Below are 26,446 nucleotides of genomic sequence, written 5' to 3'. Positions count from 1 at the left end.
GAAGGTGAAATGCTAGAAACAGAACATCACCATTTTGCCATCCCCATCTTGACTCAACGGGTGGAGGTGGTGAGCACCTGTGGCGAACGTCGCGAATGCAGACGCAGCCAGATGGAGAAGCCAAGCACTTCCTAGGACGTCATCTTGCCCAGAGACCGTCCTGCGCCCGAGGAGGTACCCAGAGCTTGTGTTCTGTTTACAGGGATGACAGGAGCCAGAAGCATGTGTTCAATGTCATGGGGCGGTAAATGCCGACCAGACCCAGACTGGGAAACTCCAGGAGAAATGATCTGGGTCTTCAGCAAGATAATTGGAAAGAAAAAAAGCTGAAAGAAAAAAAAAAAACTATAGATTCTGTAGCACACCAAAAAATATATATTTTTTGCCAATCTGACAAAAAATAGGTATAATTTTTATTCATTTACACCAGATGGCTATTACTGTGTTGGCTGCTGTCATTTTTAAATTTTACAGTCTCAGGGAAAAGAGGTGCGTGCTGCTGACGAAATAGTGAGACACTGCATGGTCTGAAAATGCTCGGGGCGCACCAGTGTGCCGCTCCACTGCAGCGCACCAACTGGAAGTCGCTGCTGTGAAGAGATTTAAGAAACATGTCAGGCAATTGCAGTGAATCCACCTTATTTGGGCTTTGATTCAAATAAATTGCTAACACTTTTATGACACTTATGAGAATCGGAAATGTGAATACAGACTGGTGATTTTAAGAGATGATTGTACATGAATAATTTTCTTGGTGTGGCAGTGGTATTCGAGTTATGATTTTCTTTGTTTTCATATTTTTAGAGAAATACATTGAAAAAGTTACTGAGGAATCAAAATGGTGTCTGAAATTTGCTTCAGGGCGATGTAAGAGGGGTGGGACAGCATGTAGGTAAAGCTAGACTTGCTTGAGTTTAACAGTTGTTGAGGATAGGGATGTGGGGGGTTTGCACTGTTTTGTCTGCTTTATGTTTAAAATTCTTTGCGCCGATAAGTACTTTTTAAAGAACAGAGTGACACCACTGGTATTCTTCTGAGGCTTGTTTTTTTCACTCAACGTTACACTGCTAAGACAGTCTGGTTGTGGCTGTAGTTCATCCAGTTTTCACTTCTGTGTTGTCTTCTCTTGTATGAATTCTCTCATTTGGCTGACTGTGGATATCTGAGTTGTTTTCAGGGTTTTGCTGTCACAAAGTGTGCTGCTACGAACATTTTTGCACATGTCTCCTGGGATGCATGTGCATGTATTTCTTCAGGATACATTCTCCTGGGAGTGGAATCGTTGGGTCACAGGGCAGACACTGACTGAGGAACGCCAGACCGTCTTCCACAGTGTTCGCACCAAGCTCCACCTCCCCACCGGTGCCCCGTGGCTCCATGGCCCTGCCAACACTTGGCATTTTCAGACTTCCTAACGTTCTTCCTAACCTCATGGTGTTTCATATGATCTTAATTAGCATTTCTTTGACATTGAGCATGATTTCACGTGTTTGTTTGCCACTCATCTGCGATTGCTTATTCATGTTTTTTTTTTTGCTCATTTTCTATTGGATCCACTGTTGTTTATTTATAGGAGCTCTTTGTATATTTTGAATCCTTTGAGAGTCAATTCATTGTGATAGGCAAGCCAGACCACTCAATTTAAACCTTGATTCTGCAATTGTGAGGGCATGGACAAAGCACCACACTTCTCTGGGCCTCAGTTTCCTCCTCTGTAAAATGGAGATCCGTCTGAGGCTTACCTCTTGCTATGGACTGAGTGTGCCCCCCCCCAATTCATATGTTGAAGCCCTAACCCCCAGTGCGATGGTATCTGAGGGCTTTGGGGGGTAATTAGATTTCGGTGGGGCCATGAGGGTGGGGCCACCATGACAGCATCAGGGCCCCTAAGAGGAGAGCAAGACCACAGCTCTCCCATGGGAAGGTGCAGCAAGGGGGCAGCAGTCTGCCCCCCAGAGCCCAGCCATGCTGGCAGCGCCCGCTGGGACTCCCTCCCAGGCTCCAGAACTGAGAAGTAGGCATCTGTGGTGCGATCCCCCAGGCTGTGGTGATTGCTGTGGCAGCCAGAGCTGCCGGAGACCCCTCTCAGGGCTCCCGTGGGGACTCAGTGAGATCACACTGTGCAGTGCTTAGAACAGTGCGTGGTGCACAGTCACGGCAAGAACACGGTCAACAGCGAGCATTCGCTGTTGTTTGTGCAACAAATGCCTGCTCTCTCTGTGAGTCGGAGGGGGCTCTCCATTTCCATAACGGTGTTTTAGGCGGAATCTCACCCCTTTTTAGTGGCTCAAGTGCCGCCGTAGCCTGTGAAGATGAACATCTGCACTTTGTTGGTTATGTACGGCGACGGGGGTGCCAACGCAGGACGCCGGCACCAGGCAGGTCCCTCGCCCTGCAGCTGTGTCGGATCTCACTCCCTCACTCCGCCGGGGACCCGCAGGCCGGTGCATTGCTGCGGAACTCATGCCAATGAATTGCGAAGGCGTCTTTCGGTTGCTAGTGAGAAAATACATAAAACGAAATGAAACAAAATTAACTAAAAAAATAAGAACTGGGAAAAAGAGAAGGCAGAATTTATTGGCTCCTTTAAAAGTCTGATTTCAGCACATCCGAGTTGAGGGCTCTGTGCTCTTGGGACACTTGTCTCTCTCCCCATCGCCTGGCTGTGCGCTGCTCCGCGTCATCCTCCTTCTCCGGTAGAGCCGGGCCACTCCCGGCCTGCCTCCCCTCCTCTTCCCCCCTCAATGCCCCAGGTACAGAGAAGCCCCGCCCTGAGTCTCCCTGGCGCAGGCGAAGGGGCGTGGCCAGAAAGTGCGGGGCTTTGAAGGGCAGGTCTGGGCCAAACGTCCTTCCTTGGAGCTGTGGTGAGGGGCCAGCCCTACCAGGGCCGCGTGGCTTGAGCATAAAGTGGATGGGTCCCTAAAACATAACGGGGGTGTTGATTCCAGAAAAAGAGGTAGGGGGCGCTGGGCTCTCAAAGCAGCAGACATCCAGTACAAAGGCATCAGGGCATTTTCTTCTGCTGGCTGTGGAAGGCATATTTGGGGTGGAAGGGGTGCTGATGGGGAGTGATGATCAAGAGAATGTTTGTGAGATGTGACCACACAGCCCAGCAACTTAGCAGCAACAGGCAGCTGGGAGGAGCAGAGGCCAGGACGGGGAGGGGCGGGAAGGCGGCAGACCGGAGGCCTGGTGTCTGACGGGCAGTTTTCACAAGCAGTTGTTTCCTGGTTACTGCAAGACGTCAGTCAGGGGTTATTAAAAGCTTCCTCCTGCTGTTAGTGGTGATTTGGGGAAGATAAAAGGGGGGAGGGCTCCGACCTCCTGGGGTGAGAACGTGAACATGTAGCGGATGGAGGAGGTGACTGTGAGGTGGCAGAGACAGGGGCTGGGGGGCTGGGTGGCCATGGATGGGACTTGGCTCTTGGGCGTCACACCTGGTGTTCACCGAGCACCTACTCTGTGTCAGGCACTGCTCTGAGCGTGTCCCACATGTTAACCCATTTGGTTTTCACAACGCCGCTCGGAGGCACGTCCTATTGTTGCCCCCATTATAGAGATGAAAAACTGAGGCACAGAAAGGTGAAGTGACTTACCCGAGTGGTAGCGTTGGAATTCAAATCCCAGCCCTCTGGCTCCTACCCACCGCTGTCACCTGCCTCACTTGGGTGGGGATGGTCTTGACAATTCTACTGGAGGAAAGCCCATTTTATATTTATTGGTCCATTTGGAGGGAAACATACCAGAAAGCTGAGGCACATCTGGATGCCACAGAGGCGACAGAGTCCTGCCAGGGCAGCAGACCTGCACTGGGAAGAAAACCGGTGAGTTCCTGGCCTCTCAGAAGGGATTCTGCCCATTTCCTCCAATGGCCCCAGCATCCCTTTGGGGAAGTACTGCTCCCCCAGGCCCTGAGCTGTGTGTGGGCAGTGCAGGGTGTCGAGTCACCAGTGGGCCCAGCTCCCAGCACAGAGCCGCCCCTCGTGGTCAGCCCTGCCTGGGCGACCAGGCTGAGGTCCGCCTTGTTGAGAAGGCGATCCAGGCGGTTCAGGGCCCCGCTGTGGATGGCTGAGGGTTACAAGGACAGAGAGAAGGATGGAGGGGGACAGACAGCGAGGTGTGCACAAGACAGACAGACACAGTGAGAAACAGAGACACAGGGAGACGAAGAGGGAGGGACAGAGACAAGGGAGATGGAGACAAAGACAAAGCTAAAAACAGAGAAAGAAGGAGAGAGACAGGCAGAGAGAGTGAGGCCGAGACGGAGATACACTGGCAGGCAGAGAGAGGCAATGTTGGGGGGAAAGAGGGGGAGAGGGGCACAGCAGTGGGCACACTGCCCTCCCGGGACCGCAGAGGGAGACCCGCTGGGGCAAGACTGCAGAAATGGGTCCTCGCACTGGCCTCCTTCTAGGAACCCCCACGGCAGCAGCCGGTCCTGTCCTACCTAGGCTCTGCCCTCCTTCTCTCCTGCTGCTGACCAAGCCTATTAAGCTGCTATCCTGGCCACAACTGAAGGCCCCACGCCCTGGGGAGGAAACCACTGAACAGGCGTCCATGCTCTCCTGCACCCCAAACCATCAATTAGTATTAACAAGTGAAGGCTTCTCACTGCCTAAAGACCCCCATCAGAACTCAGAAGGAGCGGAAGCTCCACCCCCATGACTCAGGGGGTTAAAGGACCTGGGGCCGGCCGGTGAGCCCAGAGCGTTCAGATGGCGTGTGGCAGCGGGAAGGTCACCATCCAGCTGGTAGATGAAGAGGCAGGACCTGGATCCTGGGACCCGAAGCCTTTTAGAGGCCAGAGCTACGAGGCAATCCGAGCAGCCTGCCTGGACGAGGGGATCCTGTTTCGTGATCCCTACTTCCCTGCTGGCCCTGATGCCCTTGGCTATGACCAGCTAGGGCCAGACTCAGAGAAGGCCAAAGGGGTGAAATGGATGAGGCCCCATGTAAAGTTTGGCTGGGGGCTATGCTCTAAGTCCGAGGGAGGAGGGGCTGGGGGCCTGGGATCCTGGGTCTGAGGGAGGAGGGGCTGGGGGCTGTGCTCTGGGTCCGAGGGAGGAGGGGCTGGGGGCCTGGACTCCCGGGTCTGAGGGAGGAGGGGCTGGGGGCCTGGACTCCTGGGTCCGAGGGAGGAGGGGCTGGGGGCTTGGGTTCCTGGGTCCGAGGGAGGAAGGGTCACTGTGGAACCAGCTCAGAGCAGGCTCAGCCATCCTGGGTCCGCGAAGGTCCTGGGAAGCCTGCCGCCTGCCCACAGGCTTAGGAGCCTCTCATTGCGTTGGAGGCGCTCATTACTTCGGAGCTGTGAGGGCAGGTGGAGGGACTCAGGCATCTGACCTCCCAGCTGCTCCTTCCCGCCCCTTCTTGGCTGAGGCCTGAAGCCCTGTCTCCCCCAGGAATTCTGTGCCGAGCCCCAGTTCATCTGTGAGGATATGAGCCGGACAGACGTGTGTCAGGGGAGTCTGGGTGAGACCACTGAACGCTTCTAGAGCCCCCAGAGCCCGCAAGTTGCGGTTGGGACCCTGACACCTTTGCCCTCCGCGCCCGCCTCCTTGCGTGCGGCCCCGCCTGCCCGCTCCGCAGCGTCCCCGCACTCTCTCCTGCCCGGCCTTAGTCTCCTTCTTTCCTCCAAGGTAACTGCTGGTTTCTTGCGGCGGCCGCTTCCCTCACTCTGTACCCCCGGCTCCTGTGCCGGGTGGTGCCCCCTGGGCAGGGTTTCCAAGACGGCTACGCTGGCATCTTCCACTTCCAGGTAAAGCTTGGCCCTCTCTGTTTGTGCCTCAGTTTCCCCCAGGTGACGTGAATTTCATAGCTGATACCACTCCCTGGGGGGCTGGAATTTTGGACAGGTACAGCAAGGCCAGGGTTCAGAAGTTGGGGCCCAGGAGGGGTCGGGGGTTGGAAGCCGAGCCAGGGCCCTGCCCCTTCCCCCACCAGCTCTGGCAGTTCGGCCACTGGGTGGACGTCGTGGTGGACGACAAGCTACCTGTGCGTGAGGGGAAGCTGATGTTCCTGCGCTCAGAACAGCGGAATGAGTTCTGGGCCCCGCTTCTGGAGAAGGCCTACGCCAAGTAAGGGCCCCTCCCCCTCCCCCCAGCTGCATCCCGACGCCCCAGCCCCATGGGACCCCAGAGCCCTTTGACTTCTGGGGTCTTCTAGACACCCAGCTAAGGATCCTAAACCAAGTCACAGCCCCTGGGAGCCTAGTGTCACACCATCCCCTGAGGCCCTCCAAATGGTAAACACCTTCCTCCACCAAAGCATCACACAAAACATTCTCAGAGACCCCCCCAAACACCCAGAATTCTTAAAGAGCCTGAAATTTCTTGTCAGGCCCTAGAGTCATGGAACCTAACATTTATCTCCTTGGGGAAACAGTAATGTCAGACAATCTCCTGATCCGCTGAGAAACCGAAAGCACCCCCAAAGTGTTGGGTGTAAGCCCTGGGACCCTGAGTCTTTGCTTTCCCCATCCTGTGGATCCAAAAGCCCTATGGGGATTACCCCCACAGCAGACATCTATCTCCAGAGACTCTGAGCACCCGACACAGCCCCAGGGTGCCCAATTTCTGACAGAGCTCTCCTGAGATCCCCAAATCATGCAGTCCTGGTGGCCCAGCGTCCAAAAGCTTCCAGGGTGTGCCACAGTCCCCCAGCTCAGGAGTGTGCAAATTTCAGGAACAGGCCCTGGGACCCCACGCCCTGAGACACAGGTCCCCAGATCCTGAGGTGCTTGTACATGCCTCAGACCCCCCATGCCAGACTTGCTCCCGCAGGCTCCATGGCTCCTATGAGGCGATGCGAGGAGGCCACATGAATGAGGCTTTCGTGGACTTCACAGGTGGCGTGGGCGAGGTGCTCTACCTGAGGCAAGACATTCCAGGCCTCTTCTTGGTTTTGCGCCACGCCCTGGCCAAGGAGTCCCTCGTGGGTGCCACTGCCCTGGTGAGAGAGCTGGACTCCCGTGGAGACCCCCCACCGGCACGAGTGCACAGTCACAGCTGGAGGGGGAGGCATCCTGTGTCCTCCTTTGTTTCACTGTTGGCTGATTCTCTCTCACAAATCAAACACGAGCAAGTCAAAAGGATATTTATTTGCTTTCATAACTAACACGCTTCAGGCACAGCTGTATCCAGGTGCTTATAAGACACTGTGAATGTTTTCCTATTCTTGGTTCTGGATTAGCCTCACTCTTAGGAGGCTTTTCCTCTCAAAGTTGGGGTGGGGGGAAGAGCTCCCCTCCCCTGCACAGTTACCTCCCACCACCCCAGAGGTAAAAAAGAAAAGTACCTCTTCCTGAGAATCTCAGCGAAAGCCCAGTATTGATTTTGATGGGCTCATCTTGGGTCATATGTTCATGTGTGACCCAACTACATGCTTATTCATTCAGTGAGTCAGTCTAACCCATTCATTCATCTACTTAGCCCTGGACTCAGTTCCTTGCTTTGTCTTTTGTGTTTCTTTGCCTCTTTCCATATCCCTCTGTCCTGTATCTTTCTTTCTTTTTTAATTGTATTTATTTATTTTTAGGCAGAGGGGAAGGGAGAAAGGGAGAGAAAATATCAATGTGTGGTTGCCTCTTGTGTGCCCCCTACTGGGGACCTGGCCTGCAACCCAGGCCTGTATCTTGACTGGGAATTGAACTTGCAATGCTTTGGATCACAGGCCTGCATTAAATCCGCTGAGCCACACCAGACAGGACTGACCTGTATCTTTGTCTCTAGGTCTCCGTCTCCCTGTTTCCATCTATTTTTTGTCTTTTGTCTCCATCTCCCTGTGCTTCCTTTCTCACCTTCACAGGCCAACTCCCACCCTCTCTGGGATCCCTGTGTCAGTTAGTTGGGTGCTCTGGTTCACTTCTGCTTTGGTGGCAGGAGATTGGGGGACAGGGAGAAACAGCCACCCTCCTGTCCCTCGACACGGCCTCACTATCCTCTCCCTGTCCTCCGCCCAGAGCGATCGGGGTGAGTACCGTACAGAGGACGGGCTGGTGAGGGGCCATGCATATTCCGTCACAGGCACGCACAAGGTGAGCACCCCCGGGGGCGGGCTGGCAGGGGTGCCCAGGCGCTAACCCCCACTGATGCTGCCACCGCTCTCAGGTGTCACTGGGCTTCACCAAGGTGCGGCTGCTGCGGCTGCGGAACCCATGGGGCCGCGTGGAGTGGACTGGGGCCTGGAGTGACAGGTAAGAGAGATCTGGGGTACTGTGGTGGGGGGGGTTGGCCCAACCCACCCACGCCTTACACCCCGGGCTTCTCTAGCTGCCCACGCTGGGACATGCTCCCCGCCGAGTGGCGAGACGCGCTGCTGGTAAAGAAGGAGGATGGAGAGTTCTGGTGAGGAGGGCGACTGAGAGGCTTGGCAACACTGGGGCATTTCTTGAGGTTTGGCACTGTTGAGGGGCTTCTGGGTGTGTGCTGGTGACTGAGCGTCTGTGGGCTGAAACCCATTTGACGATGCTTGAGGGGAGTCTGTGGATCTTGGCTCTTTGGGGGGCATTTCTGAGGACTTGGAGAAATCTGGAGGAGTTGGAGGGCTCAGAGAGTTGGGGGTCATTCTGTTTGGTGGACTGAAGGGTATTGGCAATGCTTGAGGAATTTGGGGGGCCATGTGATTTGGGGGCTGGGCAGGGTCTAACTGCAGGCCACTGTCCAGGATGGAGCTGCAGGACTTCCTCCAGCAGTTTAACACCGTCCAGATCTGCTCGCTGAGCCCCGAGGTGCTGGGCCCCAGCCCGGCGGGAGGGGGCTGGCACATCCACATCTTCCAAGGACGCTGGGTGCGAGGCTTCAACTCTGGCGGGGGCCAGCCTGCTGCCGGTGAGACCTGGAGGGGACTCTGAGAGGCAAGTGAGGGGGCTGTGGCAGGCCAGGTAGCCCCATTTCTTTCTCCTCTACCAGAAACCTTCTGGACCAACCCCCAGTTCCGGCTGACACTGCTGGAGCCTGATGAGGAGGAGCAGGATGACGAGGGGCCCTGGGAGCGCTGGGGCCCTGCCAGAGGGGGCCGAGTCCCCAAGTGCACCGTCCTCCTGTCACTCATCCAGCGCAATCGGCGGAGCCTGTGGGCCCAGGGCCTCACATACCTCACTGTGGGCTTCCACGTGTTCCAGGTGGGGCTCTGGGCTGAGGAGGCTCAGGGAGCCCTGGGGGCATCCCAGAAAGCAGAGAGGAGCTGGAGAGGCTGAGGGCAGGTGCAGGGGGCAGGGGTTGGGCTCTGGCGAACGTCCAGGGAATCAGAGGGAGTCAGGGAGAGACCAAGGTTTAGGGGGCCACAGAGAGGCTGGGGACAGAAGGGTCAGGAAGAGTTAGAAAAAGGGGTGGGGGGCTGAGGATCAGGGAAGGGACAAGGAGCAGAGAAAGCACAGATGAGAGGAAGGGGTCCAAGAGGGGTCAGAGAGAGGGGCCTGGACAGGGACTGCGGGCCAGGAGCTTAATGAGGGTGGAATCAGAAAAGGGAGGGGTGTGGGGAGGCGGAGAAGGAACCTTGAGGCTCTGAGAGTCCCTCCCCCCACTCCCCTTGCTCTTCCTTCTTACAGATCCCCGAGCAGGTGGGTCTCCGATGGGACCCCAGATCCCAGACTCTATCCTGGAACCAGCCTCAGGGCCTCTGGCAACCTGCAGTGGGGCAGGGATGGCCTGGGGCGCACTTGGCGTGATGGGTGATCCAGCGGGTTTGTAGGGGCGGTCTGGACAGACGCATTATGCGGAGGGCCGGGTGGGGTGAACTTGGGCGGTCATGGTCACGCCGTGCCCGCCCCCCAGTTGCTGGGCCTCTGGGACTCCCCGCACAGTCGCGAGCACCTGCGCGGCCTGTTGTGCGCCGAGCGCTCGCGCTTCTGCGCCCGTCGCGACGTGAGCCGCCGCTGCCGCTTGTGCCCCGGCCACTACCTCGTGGTGCCCAGCACCGCCCGTGCCGGCGACGAGGCCGACTTCACACTGCGCGTCTTCTCCGAGCGCCGCCACACCGCCGTGTGAGCCCGGGCCCCCGACCCGCCCTCGGGACCCCCAGACCCACTGCCCTAAGGGTGGGGGGCGGTGCTGACCCGCCTTCGGAAGCTGCAGCCCGGGAGGGTCAGCCCAGGGTCCCGGCATCCTGCCTAGACCCCACCCACTTTCCCTGCTGTGACCCTGTCCGCCCCCAGCCCCAGGCGCAGGGTGAGCAGCCCCTCCCCCACTTTCGGTCTGTGATTTGCAGGGAGATCGATGACGTGATCAGCGCCGATCTGCACGCTCTCACGGTGAGGGGCTGGTCCGGGACGCCGCACGACGGGGTGGGGTGGGGGTGAGGGTGGGGCCCTCTGGGCCACCACTAAACCCCTCCCACCCCGCAGGCCCCCAACATTCCTCTGGAGCTGGGGTTGGAGCAGTTATTTCAGGAGCTGGCAGGAGAGGTGAGGAGGGGGATGGGCCAAGGGGGTGCCGCCCCTCCCCGTGAACATCTCCCTACCCCGAATGTCTAATGTTCCCCCTGGCTGTGCTCACCTGTGACCTCCTTCTCTCAGAATGCTCACAGCTCTCCCCCACCCGAGGCCTGTGCCTGCGAGTTCTCTCCCGCCATCCCTGCCCCCTGCCCCCTGCCCAGACTAGGCCTCATCTTTCCCCTGTGCCCTTGTCTGAAGGCTCTCCTGACCCTCCCCGGGTTGGTCAGCTACATGTCTGCTATGGGCTCCCATGACCCCGGGCTTCCCTGTTGCCTTCCCTGACCCCCCTCCAGGGACCCCACGGGGACCAGAGGGCAGGCTTGGGCTCCCTCAGTCTTTGCTGTGTCCCCTGCACTGCCCAGCACGCTGTCTGGGCTGGGTCCAGGGCCCCTCTCTGACCGCCCTCACAGCCTGCTCTCTCCCTGACCAGGAGGAAGAGCTCAGTGCCCCTCAGCTCCAGACCTTACTAAGCATCGCCCTGGAGCCTGGTGCGTTGGTGACCGGAGTGGACCTCGTGGGGCCGGGGTGGGGGCAGCCACGTCCGTGAATCCATGCGGTGCTGGGAACCAAGCCACAGGAGCCCTGGGCTCAGCCTGAGGGTGTTTCCTCACACGTGGGTCCTGTGGCAGGACGGATGGCCAGGGTCGTAGCCACTCATAAGCCCCCCTGCTCTAAGCAAGAGGTGGGAAGTGTGGCTGCTACTGGCAGTCAGAGCCCCCTCGCCTGGGCTCGAATCTCAGCCCTGTTCGCTGCCGGCAGTCCTTGGCTCTCTGTGCCTCGGTTTCTGTGAAACGGGACGCAGTCATCCCCAGGGCGCACAAGGACGGCCTGTCCACAGGAAGTTCAGGGTCTCTGTTTGTTTCCTGTAGCCAGGGCCCACACCTGGATTCCCAGAGAGATTGGGCTTCGGACCTGTGAGCAGCTGCTGCAGTGTTTCGGGGTGTGTGATGGGGCCGTGCTTGAGTGGGGAGGTGGGGATGTTGGGGCCTCTGCTCCCCTTCTGGGGACACTGACTTTAACCAGATGTCCCGTCTCCAGCACGGGGGCAGCCTGGCCCTGCACCACCTCCAGGAGCTCTGGGGACATCTCCGAAAGTGGCAGGTAAGGTGCACTGACCAGCTCAGCACAGGCTCCCAGCTCAGCCCCTTTGTGGCTGTGATCTCAGGCTAGTAACTTCCCACACAGACGACTCCACTCATCTAGCAATGGGAGGTGGTGGTCCTCCCCTTGCCCCCACCCCGAAACCCATGTTGAGAAGAAAATTGTCTCAGGCCCCTCTATACTAACAATGGTGATAAGGCACTATTTACTGAGGTCTTACTAGGCCCCTTGTGGGTCGTCTTAATATGTCCACACCACAAACCACCTAGGTAATGCTGTTACTACCGAGCCCATTTTACAGACTGGGAAAAAGAGGTCCAAAGTGGTGGAGCTGCTTCCCCAGGGCATGAAGCCAGGACGGAAGGGAGCTGGGGTGGGAACCCAGGCTGTCTGGTCACTGAGGCCCCCTTTGAGCCTTCTTCAGGGAGCTCAGGTGCCTGGGGGCGGGACTGACCTATTCCTCCCCATCCAGGCCATATTTGACAAGTTTGACCAGGACGCCTCTGGAACCATGAACTCCCATGAGCTGAGGCTGGCGCTGAATGCTGCAGGTACGGACAGAGGGCTTGGAGTGGGTCATGGGGACAGGATCGGCTCCCCCTCCTGGCCCCGGCCTCTTCGAGTCCCAGCAGCCCAATCAGCTGCTGAGCTCCACAAAGCTGACAACCTAGCTCGTTGCCAGCTCTCAGCAGGGACTGTGGCCCTGAGGCTTAGGGCAGAGCTCTCTGTGTGTGAGAAAGGGAGGGTGCGAGAGGCGGTGGGCTGGGGCGAGCGTGGGAGCTGGCCTCTGGGAGCTGGCCCTGGTCTCCAGGGCACTGTGGCACTGTCCTGGATTCCAGAGCTTGGGCTGGAGCCCTAACTGCTGACTCACTCCTTGGGGGCCCTGGGCACAAGAGTCCACCTCCTCGAGCCTCCGTTTCCCTCTGACACAGGGGGAAGCAAGAATGCAACCTTCCTCCTTATGTGGTGGGGTTGGGGAGAATGACAGGAACCCCCAGATCCCCATCCACCTACCCCAAGTTAAGTGACTGGTGAGACAAGGGGGGGCAAAGATCCAGGGACCTGCGTGTAAAGAAAGGAGCCCGAGACAGAGGGCGAGGGATGGAGTCAGAAGATGGGGAGACATGGGACTGTGAGAAACGGGGCTCCAGACAGACACAAGCAGAGGCGAGAGAGAAGGGCAAGATGCAACTGTGTAGCGTTCCTTCAGCATCTGAGCACCTGATACGTGCCTGGTGTTCTGGGTGGAAGAAAATTGATCAAGTGCTCCAGAGGGACTGCCCTTCTGGGAGGTACCAAGTACAAACAGAACAAGGTCAAGGTCAGGTGGCCAGCAGCGCTAGGACAAAGGAAGAAAACAAGCGAAGGTGCTGGGCATGCAGGGGCGGTATGGGTGAGACAGGGCGGTCAGGGAAGGCCTTGCTGGGGTTTGAGCAGAGACCGGAGGAGTGAGCCTTGGGGACACCGGGCCAGGAGTGCTCCAGACAGAGGGAACGGCCAGCGCCAAGGCCCTGAGGTGCGAGCCTGCACCCGAGGAGGCTGGTGCGGAGGGAGCCAAGTGGAGGCGGCACCCTGTGATGGGGCTGAGGACAGAGGGCCCGTGCGGCTGAAGCCAAGTGGGGAGGAGGTGGTTAGAGGAAAGACTGGTGATGGTGGTGGGGGAGACAAGAGAGCCCCATGAGGTGTCGTAAGGACCTTGATTCTTTAAAACATTTAGAATGTGTAAGAGAGAAGCAAGTCCAGGGTCAGGGTGTGCGAGGCTGGAGCGACATCTGTGTCTGGAGGAGGGAGTGCTAGAGAGGGGAGCAGGGGGAAGCAAGTGCCAAGGCCCCAGAACAGGTGTGCTGTCTCAGGGTGGGGGACTGGCGGGAGAAGCCACCTGCGCCGATCCAGCACATTCTCGGCTCCACAGCCACTCCCCGAACACCTGCGCTGCTCAAGGCCCTGCGCTGGCTGACCTTGGGGACTCACTGGTGACCAGAAACCCTTTCTTGAGCCCCCACAGCTTCAGTCTGAAGGCAGCCTGAGCTACCAATGACAGTGACAGCGCAGAATGGCCATTGTTGGGGTGGGGAAGGCCCAGAGCACTGTGGGAGCCAAGAGGAGAAGCTCGAAGCTGCTATTCTGGGCGGAGGGAACAGCACGAGCAACGAGGCAGGAGGCCCAAGGTCCAAGTGGAGGAGGGGGAGGAGTGGGAGGTGAGGCGCGGTCTGTGCGGGCCACTGGGGCCGTGGGGAGGGGTAACCAGGAGGTAGGTCATGGTCACTAGGGCCCAGTAAATTAGGTGAAGGACTTCACTGGTACCAGGGGACCCTGGGCAGGACTCCAGACACCAGGCACCGCAGGCCATAGAGCCCACAAAAGTGGTCAGAGGAAGCTGACAGTCTCCATGAAGAAAACAACAGGAATTCCAGAGGGACAGCTGAGGGTCTCTTGGCCCCTCCCTCCCTCCTCCCGTGCTCTCTCGCGTGTATGTGCGCACGGATGTCCCGTGGCTCTGGCACAGAAGCCCCCTCCCGACCCCCAGCCCCACCCTGAGGGAAGATGAAGGCCACAGCTCACACCTGTCCGTCCGGATGAGGCTGCAGGCCCCCCAACCCCCAGAAATGTGATGGCACTGGATGTTAATTACATGAATGCAGAGTGGGAAGAAAATGGGATTTACGAGGCAGCAGAGGCCCCTGAAATTATCCTCAGACTGTTTACCTGGCCCTGTGGGACCAGGAGTCACCCTGCAACTTCCAGTCCCAGAGGGTTGTCTGCGACACGGAAGCACCAGCGTTTGCAGCTGAGAAGTCTGTTTAAATTCCTCATTAGTGATGTTTTCTGAACTTTAAAAATCACCCCTGCTATGGAGTATAAACTGACTCCATATGGGACGAAAGTGTTTTGAACAGAAATGTTCCCCGGGGGCCACTAGCGGAAACCCTGCGGTTTCCAGGAGTAATACTGACACAGCTGCTGCACGACACTGTCCCAAGCCTTCTTCACATGGCCTCTGGGGTCAGGGCTGCTACAGCCCCCACTGCCGGATGAGGAGACCGGGGCCTGCAGCCACACACAGCTGGGCTAGAGCAGAGCTGGGGTGGAGGAGGTGGGGACAAGCCCGTGGTGTCACCATGTCTCCCCAGGGAGTCAGGGTGGGCGCCACACTGAGGGGGCTCTTCCTAGGTTTCCACCTCAACAACCAGCTGACCCAGGCCCTCACCAGCCGCTACCGGGACAGCCGCCTGCGTGTGGACTTTGAGCGCTTTGTGTCCTGCGTGGCTCAGCTGACCTGCATCTTCCGTGAGTGCCACCCTGGCACAGGCGGGACTCGGGGAGGATGCCGCTGACGGCAGGGGGACTGGGGTGATGGTGCTCACCTGCCCCTCTCTGCGCAGGCCACTGCAGCAGGCACCTGGACGGGGGCGAGGGGGTCGTGTGCCTGACCCGCAGACAGGTGAGCCCAGGCTAGATGGACGGGGCAGGGGGCGCAGGCAGCCGTCCCAGGAGACCCCCTCCTCAAGCCTGTTGTCTTCCTTCGCCCAGTGGATGGAGGTGGCCACCTTCTCCTAGGATCTGGCACAGGAACACCTGTCGCTGGAGCTGCTGGGAGCCCCGGCCTCCCCTCTGTCAGCCTGGACCAGGCTCATTCACCCCACAGCAGCGGGGCTCCCAGCAACACCAGCCTCCGGCCACCCTGCACCTCCCTGCCTGGTGTGGGGGCTGATGCTGACGTTGGGAAGTGGCTCAAGAATGGCCTTGGGAGCCGCCTGCCTGGAGTTCATTTCTGGTCCCACCGTTCCCCGGCTGGGGGACGCTGGGCAAGTCACAGTGCGTCTGTGCTCTGCTCTCTGCCCCTGCGGGCAGGGGTGGTACAGCACCCTGCTTGGCCAGGCAACACGTGTTAGCGCTGCACACCTGGAACAGGACTGGCCCCACTGGGTCCCCCCCAGGCTCCGCCTCTTCCGAGAAGAGGTGGTCTGTCACAGCTCTGCTAGAAAGTGGAAAATGGAGATAGGAGAAAGAGGACACTGTAGACTCCTTAAAAATATTACATGTTTTATTATCCTGTCCCCAGAAGGGTGGTTTATCCAGAAACCGAGAAAAAAAATTATCAATCAGAATAAACCAAAAGAAAAGGGGAGTGGGGGGGCGGGAAGGAACAAAACCATCGACTAACAGGTAGCCAGGCCAGCAGCCCACCCTCCACCTCGGGAGGGTCCCCAGAGCCCACGCCCTACGACAGACAACGGAAAGAAACCAGTCAGGGACAGGGGGCGGGGCAAGTCAGCGATGTCTTCATTAAGAGAGTAAAAGGCGGCAGAGACGTGTTGTTGCTAGGTGAATATATATTTATATAATAAATCCGTAAGTTAATAAAGTAAATAGTAATTCTCTGAAGATTTTAAATTTTTTATAGTTTTTGTGATTTTTGTTTTGTTTTGCTCTTTTGGTTTAGTCCTTAGAAAATCTGAGACTGAGGTCCAGACCAAGCAAGGTGGGAGCTGACTGGGGCGGGGGCAGAGGGCTGGTCTGCTTCATCTCACTCCTCTGCTGCAGAAGGGGGGGGAGGGGGGCTGAACGCCACAAAGCCCCACCCCCACCCAGCAATCGCAGAGAAGGGGAGAGGGGTGAAGAGAGCAGGGTGGGGTCCTCTTTCCTATTGGGTAGCTGTAGCGCCCTCTGCTGGGCCCATCGCAGGCATGAGCAGTTCCTGGACAAGGCACATAGGGCCACGTAGGGCTTTGGCCTGGATGTGAGAGGCCTTGAAGGGACCTCAGGAGCAAAGGAAGGGGCAGGATGTGGCAGGTATTCCTAGGTCTCACAGGGGACCTGTTTTGCTGTGGGGATCCACTGTCCCCTCTACACAGTTTAAAAAAACAAACAAACATTATATATATTTACCAGACCAGAAGTGCTGGCCCCAGAGTCTCCTGCACCCCTATCCAGGGGGAGGGGGAGAGAACCTCCTGGCCAACTGACAAAGAGAGAGGAGAGAACCTGCCCCAGCCCCTCCCTGCCCACCCGCCGCCCCCCCCCCCAGAAAGGACCCACAGAGTGCTTTGCATAGATACAGAATCAGAGGAACAGGACCAAGGAGGCCCTGCAGCAGGGACAGGGGCTCCCACAGCCCCTCCTGGAGGCTGTGAGGATGGGGTGTTCGGTCAGGGCTCTCCGTGGGGGCCTCACAGGTCGCTTTCGCCATATAGGGCTGTAGAGAAGGACTTGTAGTCAAGGGCACCAGGCACCGCATCAGGGCCCTGGTACGGGGCCATGCGGGCGATGCAGTACTCGGCCTGGTCAGGGGGCAGCTCTCTCCTCAGCTCCTCCGCTGTGATGAAGTTCTGGGGGTGGCAGGGTGGGACTTAGTGCAACCTGCAGCTCACAGCGGCCCCCGCAGCCCTTCATGCCCAGTCCTGGATGCAGAGGCCTGCCCTGCCCGCCCCAGGAGCTCAGAGGTGTCTGGCTTACCTTGTCCCCGGCCAGGACCTTGAAGGAGGCAATGACCTGGTCGGCTGTGTCTGTATCGGTGGTCTCCCTGGACATGAAGTCGATGAAGGCTTGGAAGGTCACGAGGCCACTGTGGTTGGGGTCAACCACGCTCATGATGCGGTTGAACTCTGCATCGCCCTGAGAGGCAGGAGTGGGGCAGGGGACAGGAGCACGTGAGCCGGCAGGATGGCTGGGCCGGTGCAGCAGAACCGAGCTAGGAGGGCGGGGCCGAGCCCAGCGCACATGCCAAGTCATCAGCCTGCCTCCGAGGGTCTTGGCTCCCCTGGTAACTGCCCATGTGCCCCAGGTAGGGGCAGGTGCCCTCTACTCCTCCCCTCCCACGTTTCTGGGAAGTGGGAAGTGGGGTATACATCAAACAGGTCTGCTGCTCCTCAGCCCTAGGCTCACAAGTTAGCTCTGGAGGGTGGGGAAGAAAGAGAGAAGAGAAAGAAAAGGGAGAGAGCCAGAAGCCTGACATCCTCTCTCTGCAGACTTCCAGGAAAGGGGGTGGGAGGCTCAGGAAGTCGTCGGAGCGACCCCAGCCCAGCAGATGCAGCAGGAGGAGGGGGGTGAGGCTGCACTGATCTGGCGGAGGGGTGTCCCAGAGGACTTGGAAACTCTGGATGGGGGTTAGCACGAAAAGGAGGAGGAGGAGGGGGGAGGGGAGAAGGACGGGGGAGGAGGGAGAAGAGGAGGGGCAGGGGGAGTGGCACAGCAGCGAGGGAGGCAGAGGCTGCATACCAGGCTGTATCCTGTGGAGATAAGCAGAGCCCTGAAGTCATCGGAGTCCATGCTGCCTGTCTGTTTCTGCTCGAGGACGCAGGGACAGCAGGAGGCCAGGCCCAGAGTAGGCAAAGGGGCCACCCCGTGCGCACAGCAGGGAAACAGGACAGTGGCAGGAGCGGGGGAGACAGAGGCGGCCCCGAGAGACCAGGTAAGGGGAAAGGGTCCAGAGAGACACGGGTAGGAAGGAGGCAAGAGAGCCAGTGGGATGGCACACACAGTGGTGGGGGGTGGAATGGCGAGGGTAGGGAGACAGAGAGGAGGAGAGAGGGAGAGAGAGAAGAGCAGTTAATGCCGTGGTTCTCTGGGGCCCAGGGGACGCGTACCTGCCGGTCATTCTCCACATCGTAGCCCAGGCTGATGAGGCAGGCCTTGAACTCCTCTGGCCCCAGTGCCCCGCCGTGGTCCTGCCGGGTGTCCAAAGGCAGGTGTGCAAGGGGCGACGTGGAAACCAGGCAGCGCAGAGGCAGGGAGAAGGGCCAGGGTTACATGCAGAGGGCGAGGGGAGGGGAACACACGAAGGAGGGAAACACAGAGTTAGAGGTGATGGGAACAAGGTGATGGTCGGGGATGGCTGGGGCGGGTGGAGGGGTGGGTGGCCTGGAGGGCAGCCAGAGGCCTCCTCCCACCTCCTGTGGGTTAGAGCAGGGGTGGGAGCTGAATGGTGCAGACTTAAAAATTGAGTCCCAGCTCTCTGAGGAAGAGGAGAGCACACCTCGCTTCCAGGGTCAGGGATGGGAGGAGAGGGATTGTATGCCACCCTGCTCCCAACATCAGGGTCCCTGCTTGAGGGTGCACCCTCCTACCCACAGGAAGAAGGCAGATGATGTATCAGGCCCTGCAGTGGATGGGGACTGGGGGAAACGCTGGCACTGAGGCCCTTCCAAAGTGGCTGCCAAGGCAAATCTGAACTTTAAGAACACTACATGTATGCGTGGACCAGATTCACGGGCCAGGTCTCCACCGTCGGGTGTGCGGGTGCTTAGTCTGTCCCAGGGTCTCACGGGCAGGCTGGCGAGGATGCATAGCTGGAGGCAGGGCTAGGGAACCCCTTTCTCCTCCCAAGGGAAACTTTATGCTGTGGGTCAAGGTGATACACGTCTGCACCTCCTTCCATGGCCGAGGCCCCGCCAACCCGTGAGTGGTGGCTGACACACAGCAACTGTGATGTGAACGAACTGACAGATTCAAAGACGGAGGGGGCAAAACGGGACAGCGACGATGGTGACAGCGGAGAGAGATGTCGAAGGGCAGACAGAGGGAGTCGCTAACCTTGTCGAAGTGGTTGAAGGAGGCCCGGAATTCCTGCATCTGCTCCTGGCTGATACCCTTGGCATCGCGGGTGAGGATCTGGTTCTCAACCTCATTGATGGTGCGGGCGATGGTGGTCAGCAGCTGCTCCCAGCCCACGCGAATGTGCTGGGGGGGAGAGACGGCATGAGCGCAGGCGGGGCTGGCGGGAGTGCTTGGACCCCCACAGCTGCACCTGAGGGGGTCTTGGAACTGGGGTCTCCCCACATGGAGGAGGCGTGGCCTGGAGTGAGGCTCACCCTTACTTTCTCCCAAATGTCAGCCCAGGCCAAACTCCCTTGTGCACCTCACCTGCACACAGGAGCACAAGCACGGCGCCCGCCTGCTGTCTCTGCTCACCAGCAGGGTTCATGTCACCTTAGCATGTGTCTGACGACAGACGTGGCAGAGGGCCAGGGCCTAAAACCTGTGCAGCGTCCACGTGGTAACTTTGCAGAGGTGTGCTGGGCAATGTGTAACTGGCTTTCTGAGAAAAAACACTGCCCCCCTTGTTGTGGCGTCTTGGTGTGCATGCTGTAACTAGTGTCACTGTGGATGATGTCAAGCTACCAATGTGATGACAACCGGCCCCGACAGTGTAGCACGGACGCCAGCACACACTGGCTGGGTCTGCGCCCTCAAGTGAGAACCAACTGCGAGGCCACAGCGAGGGCAGGCGCTGCCCTCCCCCACCCATGGCTCTCTCAAAGCTTGTCCTGAGATGTGCTGTCATAGTGAGGGGAGCACAGTGTGAAGGAAACAGTGATTTTTAAAAATGTGCAAACATTCTGATCTAGTATTTTCGGTTGGAGTAGGAGAGAGAGGAAGCAGCAGAGGCTCCGACTGGGCAGGCTGCACAGGGCTCTCCCATGCCAGGGCCCGGGAAAGCGGGGTGCCGAGCACCTGACGGGGCACAGCGCACCTCCATGGTATAGTTGGTGTGCTTGTTGTCGAAGATGAGGGCCTCCTGGATGAGCTGGTGCTGCTGCTCCAGCAGGTCCAGGTTTGGCTTGTAGTCCACAATGCTGCGTTCGTACTGCTTCAGGTGGTTCAGCTGGTCCTCCAGGGTCCCGTTCATCTCGATGGAAATACGCCCGATTTCCTGCACACAAGGCGGGTGCCGCTGGGGGTGGGGCCATAGCCACGGCCCCACAGATCTCTGTCGCCCGTGGCCGGCCTGCCAGGGTGCCCCAGCCTGCGGCCTTTGCCCAGGGTCCCCCTTCCAAAAGGCCTGTGGCTCCCGTGACTGCCCCTTCCAGTCTCAACCTCCAGGGTAAAAGTGGCCACACTGGAGAGGAGTTCCCATGCTGAGCACTATGCGTGTCTAACCTCGATGCACACTTGACTCACCGTGACAGGCCCCGCCTACAGATGTGGAAACTGAGGCCCAAACAGAACAACTTCTCACGCAGTGAGAGAGAGAGTTCAGGATCTGAACTGGGCCTGGCTGACTTCAGAGCCTGTGGCTCCTGAGCATGGGCACCCCCAACGCCTGTGCGCAGGCAGCTCAGCAGCCATGCTGTGCAGCAGGCACTGAGTGGAGGCCGAACTGCCTGCACCCCTCCTAGGCTGCTGTTTCAGCAACACCACTCTGGTCACATGTGCCTGGTAGGTAGTGACCACTTAGAGGCAGCCGACTCGCAACTGGCGTCATTACAAACCTTCCTGTGGCTAAGTCACGAGGGTCACTGTGAGCATGCTGTGAGCCTCTGAGCTGGACCACCTCGGCCACAGCCCCACCTCAGCACCTGCAGCAGAGCCAGCACACAGCAGTGGATCGCAGCATTTGTTGTGGAAATGAAGTAACTTTTCGCTCCCATTTTAGAGATGAGAAAACTGAGGAGCAAGGTTACATTATGACTGAGCTCACGATCATCAGTCAAGGGCAGAGTCAAGACTCAAATCCCCCCTCTGCCGCCTCAGCCAAGTAGCTGTCTGGGTGGCGCTGCCATTTCCATCAGTATCATCTTATCCACCCTCCTAATCCTGCCACAGGTCAGGGCTCCCAGCAGGTGAGAGCTGGGACCCGGCCTCCATGTCTGCTGGCCCTAAGAACACAGGGGACGTCTGACCACCTGCTCACTGGCCTCCTGCTTACTGGAGGCTCTTTCCCAACTCTGCCCTGGGCTGGGCAGAGCCAGGACACGGCCCCTCACCTCCATCTTCGTCTGGATCCAGGGCCCCACGATGTTGGCCTGGCTGGCGAACTGGCGGCGGAGGTGCTCGTTGGACTGCTGCTTGCTCTGCTCCTCCAGGAGGGCGTGGTCCCGCTTGGGCACCAGCTGCTGCACCTGGGGAGGGAGGGGCACGGAATGGGAGCAGGAGCAGTCAGGGTGTCAGCCCCCTCACCTGGCCAGCCCTGCCCTGGCCCTGCCAAGGGGCTCTGCCTACCTTCTCCCACTTGGAGTTGATGATCTGGGGGGTGACAGTGGTGTAGGGGTTGCTGCCTGACAGTTTGATGTGGTTGCTTTCGGCGATCCTCTGGGCCTCCTTGTGGATGGCCAGGATGGCCTCCCGTTCCCTGTCGGCGTCCGGAAGTGTCGACTTGAACTGGTCATGGGCTGAGATCAGGCCCTGGGGGAGAAGAAGGGGTGAGGGGCAGCCCAGCCCCTCTGAGGACCTATGAGAAGGATGGGTGGGGGCGGACCTCAATCTCCTCAATGGTGTGGACGATGAACATGTCCTGGAGGTCCTCCATGGCACTCTCCATCCAGTTGTTGAAGGGAGCTGCCCGCTTGGCATACTCTAGGTGCAGCTGGTCAATGGTCTCCAGTTGCTTCTCTGTTTTCTGGTGTGTGTGTGGGGAAGAAAGGGGACAGAGGAGTGAAGTCAGTCAGCCAAGTAGGAGGGGGTGAGTGGTGGGGAGGGATCCGGGGGCCCTGAGAGCAGTGGGGAATCTGGGCTCCAGGGTGACATCGCCCTCCTCACCTCCAAGGCTTCTCTGCGACTGTGGGTCAGAGAGCCAAGGGCATCCCACTGGTCGCAAATCTTCTGGCACCGAGTGTTGACGTTGTGGGAGTCGTAGTAATCCAGCTCACTGTGGGCCGGGCAGAGGGTGAGGAGACCCAGCAGGGGTCAGTTGGGTGTGCCTGGACCTTCCCGCCCCCAAGGGTTCCAGGTCCCGGTACCAGGGGATATCAGTGCTGAAGGCTATCCATCACCCCTCTTGACCTATGCCGCCCCCCCCCCCCGGGGTAGGAGGAGTTCAGAGGTGGGGTGGGGGAGGGGTTAACGGAGGGGACAAAGGCTTCCTCCTGCTCACTAACTCTGAGTTGCTAAACTACCATACTTCAGTAGGTGGGGAGGGGCGCAGAGTGTGGCCCTCAACCAAGGCTGCATGTGGACGGCTTCCCCACTGAAAAAAAGCCACGCAGAGTGTGTGTGTCAGAGAGCACGGGCTCGGGAGCCAGGTTCCCTCTGCCTGAATTCCGGCTCCATGATTCTGCACTTCTGTGGCCCTGGGTGAAGGAACCCTGTTTTTTGTTTCCTTGTGTGTGCTACGGTGGGGAGATTACTTTGGAAAGCAAGCCACTCCGTGAGTGTGAAGTGCTGAGGGCAGTTTTGGGTACCCAGCAGGCAAAAGTAGCAGCTATTTATTAAAGGCTGTATATTTATTTTAATGGGTATTAAGAAAAAACACATAATTAGCCTGAGATCTAGTTCTAAGCAATTGATAATTAAGAAAAAAGTGAGCTGATAATGGTATAGGTAATGGTAGTGGTATAGGTAAATAAATGGGTACTTATTCTTCTTCTTCAAATGACTGAGGTTGGGAAAACCCTGGGCTGATGATCATTTAGGACCCGCAGCCCTCCAAATGCTCCCTGCCCCTCTGCTCCCCGCCCCGGCGTCAGCTCCAGGACCCCCATCTCCTGCAGTCCAGACACTTGGTGCTGTTAGTAGCAGAGCCCTAGAAAACTGTGGTGTACAAGCAAAACGTTGGTGGCACAGTGAGGTACGGAGAATAGGGAACAACTCTGGGAAGGAACAACTCTGGGAAGGAACAGGAAGGACTCGGGGACCAGACGGTAGTCTCCCCTGCCTGGGTGCAGGGGCCGGGTCGAGCAGGCAAGGCTCGGAGAGGGAGTGGGAGCAAGGCTGTGCTCCAGGGGGCCAGGCAGCCTGGGTTCCATTCCTGTCTCGACCACTTCCCAGCTGTGTGACCTTGGGAAAGGCTGATGGACTCTCTGTGCCTCAGTTCCCCCTCTCTAACATGGGTGCCAGAGGAGACCAACATTTAAGGCTATCAGTCACCCATGTCGGGGGTTAAGAGACTGGTACAGGCAGAGCACTGAGTGCTCCTGGAGTTTCTGTCACTGCCATTAATCAACGCCCCGCCAGGCTGTGCACCCGAGCTCATTCTGGCCAGCTCAGTCCTCTGACTCATCTCTGGAGAAACCGACAGCACCCTAAACAGCCCTCCCGTTCTTTCCTCCAGGGCTATTGTCCGGAAAGGTGCTCCAGGGACCGCCTGTTCCCTGGCTCAGGGTAACAGGTTTCACACTGGCCATTGTCCAGTGCTGGAGTAGTGGGCTGGCCTAGGATTTACTCCAAGTCTGCGTCTTAGCAGCTCCCAGGGGCTCACCTGTCAAACAAGAAACCTGCTCACAACCCACCCCCACAACCCCAGGAGACACGTGCATTTGTGGCCTTGCTCTCCTCTATCCGCATGTGCCAGGTGCAGGGGCTCTACCCTAGGAGAGCCTGTAGGACGCCAAGGGCTGCCGGGGTTCTGGTGCAATGAAGGCCTCATGGCACTTCTGCCTCTGGATGAGCAAGCAGGGAACCCCCGAACAACTGGGGAATGTGCAGAGAATGAGTCAGGGAAGACGCTAGCCCTCCCTGGAATGGGGCCCCAGCCTTATAGGAGCAAACAGACCTCTGGGGATGGCTGTGGCAGGGTGGGTGCGGGTATCTGTAGAAAGCACGGTTCTAGCCAAGGATACTATTTTTGAGCAGACAGCTATTTTGGGAGCCCTCCTCCAGGGCCTATGGATTTTCCATGAAGTAATGGCCTGGGCCTCCCACTCCCTGGGTCCTCCCTGCTACTGGTTGTTGCACTGGTGGTATAAGGCCCCCATTCACTGGCTCTGGAGGTTCAGTGTACTAATTGTGTACACAAGTTTATCTGACTGGGGCAGGGAAGGGCAGAGAACCTGGCTGCCTGGAAGGCCTCACAATGGTGTATTCTGAGCAGGAGGGGAAGGGCTATGCAGAACAATGGGCTCTCTGTGCACTCTGTGCAGCCAAGTCCCTCAGGAGCAGCAGGGACTGGGGAGGGGGTGGGGCGCTGGGCTGCCCACCCTATCAGGGGCCAGGGATCTCCTTGGGGTGGCAGGCAGGGAAGTGGAACCCAGGGACCCTCAGAGCCTGAAGAACTAGGACAAGGAGTCAGAGCCTCTAGATCCCACTATGTCTTGTCAGGGGTTAAGACAAGATGGGCCAAGGCATCACCCCATCAGGCCCCGGCATCTGAAAGGAGGGGTGTCGGTGGAGAGGGCTGGGCGGCCCCGCTTCAGGCATGGGGCAGCTGGACCCCCAGGTGCTACCCACCACTGCTCTGGGCGGGGTGCTGGAGGGGAAACAGGTGGCAGCCCATGAGCTCACTTACTTGAGCTCCTGGGCGATAGCCGCGATCTGTTCCACGCGGTCCTGATGTGCAGCCAGATCACTCTCGAAGGCCTCGTGCTTGCGGATGAGGGCTTTGATGTCCGACAGAGTGGCCGTCTCGTAGTCTCGGTGCTTCAGCATGGCTTCTTTCCCTGGAGGTGGGGCAGGAGGCAGACACACTTAGATGAGAGTGCACCAGGAGTCCACCACGGGCCTGTCCACCCAGGGGGAAGGAAATGGGGTAGACTCAACATCCCCGACCTTTCCAGGGATCTCTAAGTCCAGAACGTCCTGGACGGAGCAGGAAGACACTGTGGTATTGGTGCGCCTGAGCCAGATATCCCAATTCAACCTGTGTGCTCTAAACTTAGTGTCCATCTGTGGTAGGAGACTGTGAGACTGGACTGTTCTGCCATGCATGGAGGGCCATGATCTGAGAGGCTGGGGATACAGCCCATGCCTCGGCAGGGCAGAGGAAGGGGAAGTGTTCCAGTCAGGGTTCTTCCTGGAGTCCACCCCTCTGCATGCTTCTGGCACCTGTGGGCTGGCTCCCTTGGGGTGGTGGTCTTATCACGTATCTACACGCCCCACACTGTCCTAAGGGTTTTGTTATACAGTGAGGCAGGGCCCATCATCAAGCCCTTTGAAGGAAGGGAGAAACACTGTTATTAGATCTGGAGCCTAGTTAATTATATGCACCAGGACAGAACCTCAAGGGAGTCCTGTAAGTATAGTGAGGTACTAGAGAACCAGTGGAAAATGCCAGCCTGGGAAGGGGGCTGCTTCAGGAGAGCCACCTCAGGCAGCCCCTAGAGTGACAGCTCAGAGACCTCCTTCCTCAGCTGCCTTCTGGGTGCAGCCCTCAGAACAGCAGGACAACATGCAGCCTCCCCCTCACCTGTGAAATGGGGCCAACACCAGCACCTAAGGTCTTGGTGAGGTGGTGCTCGAGAAAGGCAGGCAGAACCAGGGCCACTGCAACCCTGAGGACAGGGCCTGGCACTGGCAGGCGGCAGCCTGGGAGACTGACTCCACTGGCCCTGCCACCCCAGCCCTGGGGTAGGACGCTTAACCACAAAGGCAAGCTTGCAATTCCCTTCCCCAAATTGCTTTCTCCCAAGGGTGGGAACCTGAAATAGCAGGTTACCACTTCTCTGCCTCAGCAAAGTTTCAGCAAGGTTTGGCAAGGGGCACACTGGAAGACTGGGATGAATGGGCCACAGCCATGGCCACCTTGGATGTAGGCTGAAGGGCAGCTGCAAAAAGGAATCAGGGCTCATTTCGTTTCTTTCCCCAGATAACCCAAGGCCTTCTGGAAGCATCCACATTGACCCTCACCCCTACAGGCTGTAGGGGTGTTCAGATGGGCCAGGAGGCTGGTCTCTCCTTCTGTTTTGCATACTTGGGTGGTACAGAGGCTTCAGGCTTCAGGTCTTGGGAATGAGAGTGGGCAGGCCTGCCTGGGGGCTCTGGGCTGACTCACAACACAGGGCTAGATGCCAAAGTGCTGGTGCGCCTGCCGGGGGGAGGCAGGGGTGTGGGGAGGCCACGGAACCAGTCGGTCCGCCCTGGCACAAAGTCGGGCCAACTCTTCCTAAAGGCGTTCACGCGAGGCCAGCTCCTGCACCACTCCCAGGGAGGGGACCCTGGTTGGCCATCAGACCCACAACTCTGGGCAACAGGAGACCATCTTCCCACAGTTTCCCGGAGTCCAAGGTAAGGGACTAAGGAACTGATAAAACAGGCCAAGAGGTC

At 58.3% G+C, this 26,446-nt stretch overlaps 2 protein-coding genes across 6 annotated transcripts in view; one reads left to right on the top strand and one right to left on the bottom strand.

Moving 5' to 3' along the window:
- The first annotated feature begins 4,400 nt into the window (after positions 1–4,400).
- CAPN12 (calpain 12) lies at positions 4,401–15,626 on the top strand. Its single transcript, XM_028530282.2, has 21 exons — positions 4,401–4,952; positions 5,400–5,469; positions 5,637–5,755; positions 5,941–6,074; positions 6,780–6,948; positions 7,958–8,032; positions 8,106–8,191; positions 8,268–8,342; positions 8,662–8,825; positions 8,907–9,118; positions 9,545–9,556; positions 9,771–9,979; positions 10,204–10,246; positions 10,340–10,399; positions 10,860–10,917; positions 11,299–11,369; positions 11,468–11,530; positions 12,003–12,081; positions 14,702–14,818; positions 14,914–14,972; positions 15,062–15,626. The coding sequence occupies exons 1-21, from the start codon at positions 4,716–4,718 to the stop codon at positions 15,086–15,088; spliced, it is 2,139 nt and encodes a 712-aa protein (XP_028386083.1). The 5' UTR covers positions 4,401–4,715; the 3' UTR covers positions 15,089–15,626.
- Positions 15,627–15,952: 326 nt separating this feature from the next.
- The window catches only part of ACTN4 (actinin alpha 4), a 70,152-nt gene continuing 59,658 nt past the window's right edge, over positions 15,953–26,446 (bottom strand). For 2 of the 5 annotated variants that reach the window (XM_028530441.2, XM_028530440.2), the window contains exons 12-21: positions 24,693–24,843; positions 22,010–22,118; positions 21,729–21,869; positions 21,473–21,655; positions 21,238–21,372; positions 20,004–20,183; positions 19,064–19,210; positions 17,750–17,815; positions 16,988–17,146; positions 15,953–16,860 (exon numbers count right to left, since the gene is read on the bottom strand). In XM_028530441.2, coding sequence (XP_028386242.1) covers positions 16,702–16,860; positions 16,988–17,146; positions 17,750–17,815; positions 19,064–19,210; positions 20,004–20,183; positions 21,238–21,372; positions 21,473–21,655; positions 21,729–21,869; positions 22,010–22,118; positions 24,693–24,843 — 1,430 coding nt within the window. In that variant the 3' untranslated portion in view covers positions 15,953–16,701. Of the gene's footprint in view, positions 16,861–16,987; positions 17,147–17,749; positions 17,816–18,117; positions 18,199–19,063; positions 19,211–20,003; positions 20,184–21,237; positions 21,373–21,472; positions 21,656–21,728; positions 21,870–22,009; positions 22,119–24,692; positions 24,844–26,446 lie in introns of all 5 variants that reach the window. The other 3 variants (XM_028530439.2, XM_028530438.2, XM_028530437.2) reach the window with 2 other exon arrangements.

This window comes from Phyllostomus discolor, chromosome 12 (assembly GCF_004126475.2).
Source record: "Phyllostomus discolor isolate MPI-MPIP mPhyDis1 chromosome 12, mPhyDis1.pri.v3, whole genome shotgun sequence".
NCBI lineage: Eukaryota > Metazoa > Chordata > Mammalia > Chiroptera > Phyllostomidae > Phyllostomus > Phyllostomus discolor.
Note: the sequence above shows the minus strand (reverse complement) of the source record. Positions and strands in the feature narration are given on the sequence as shown.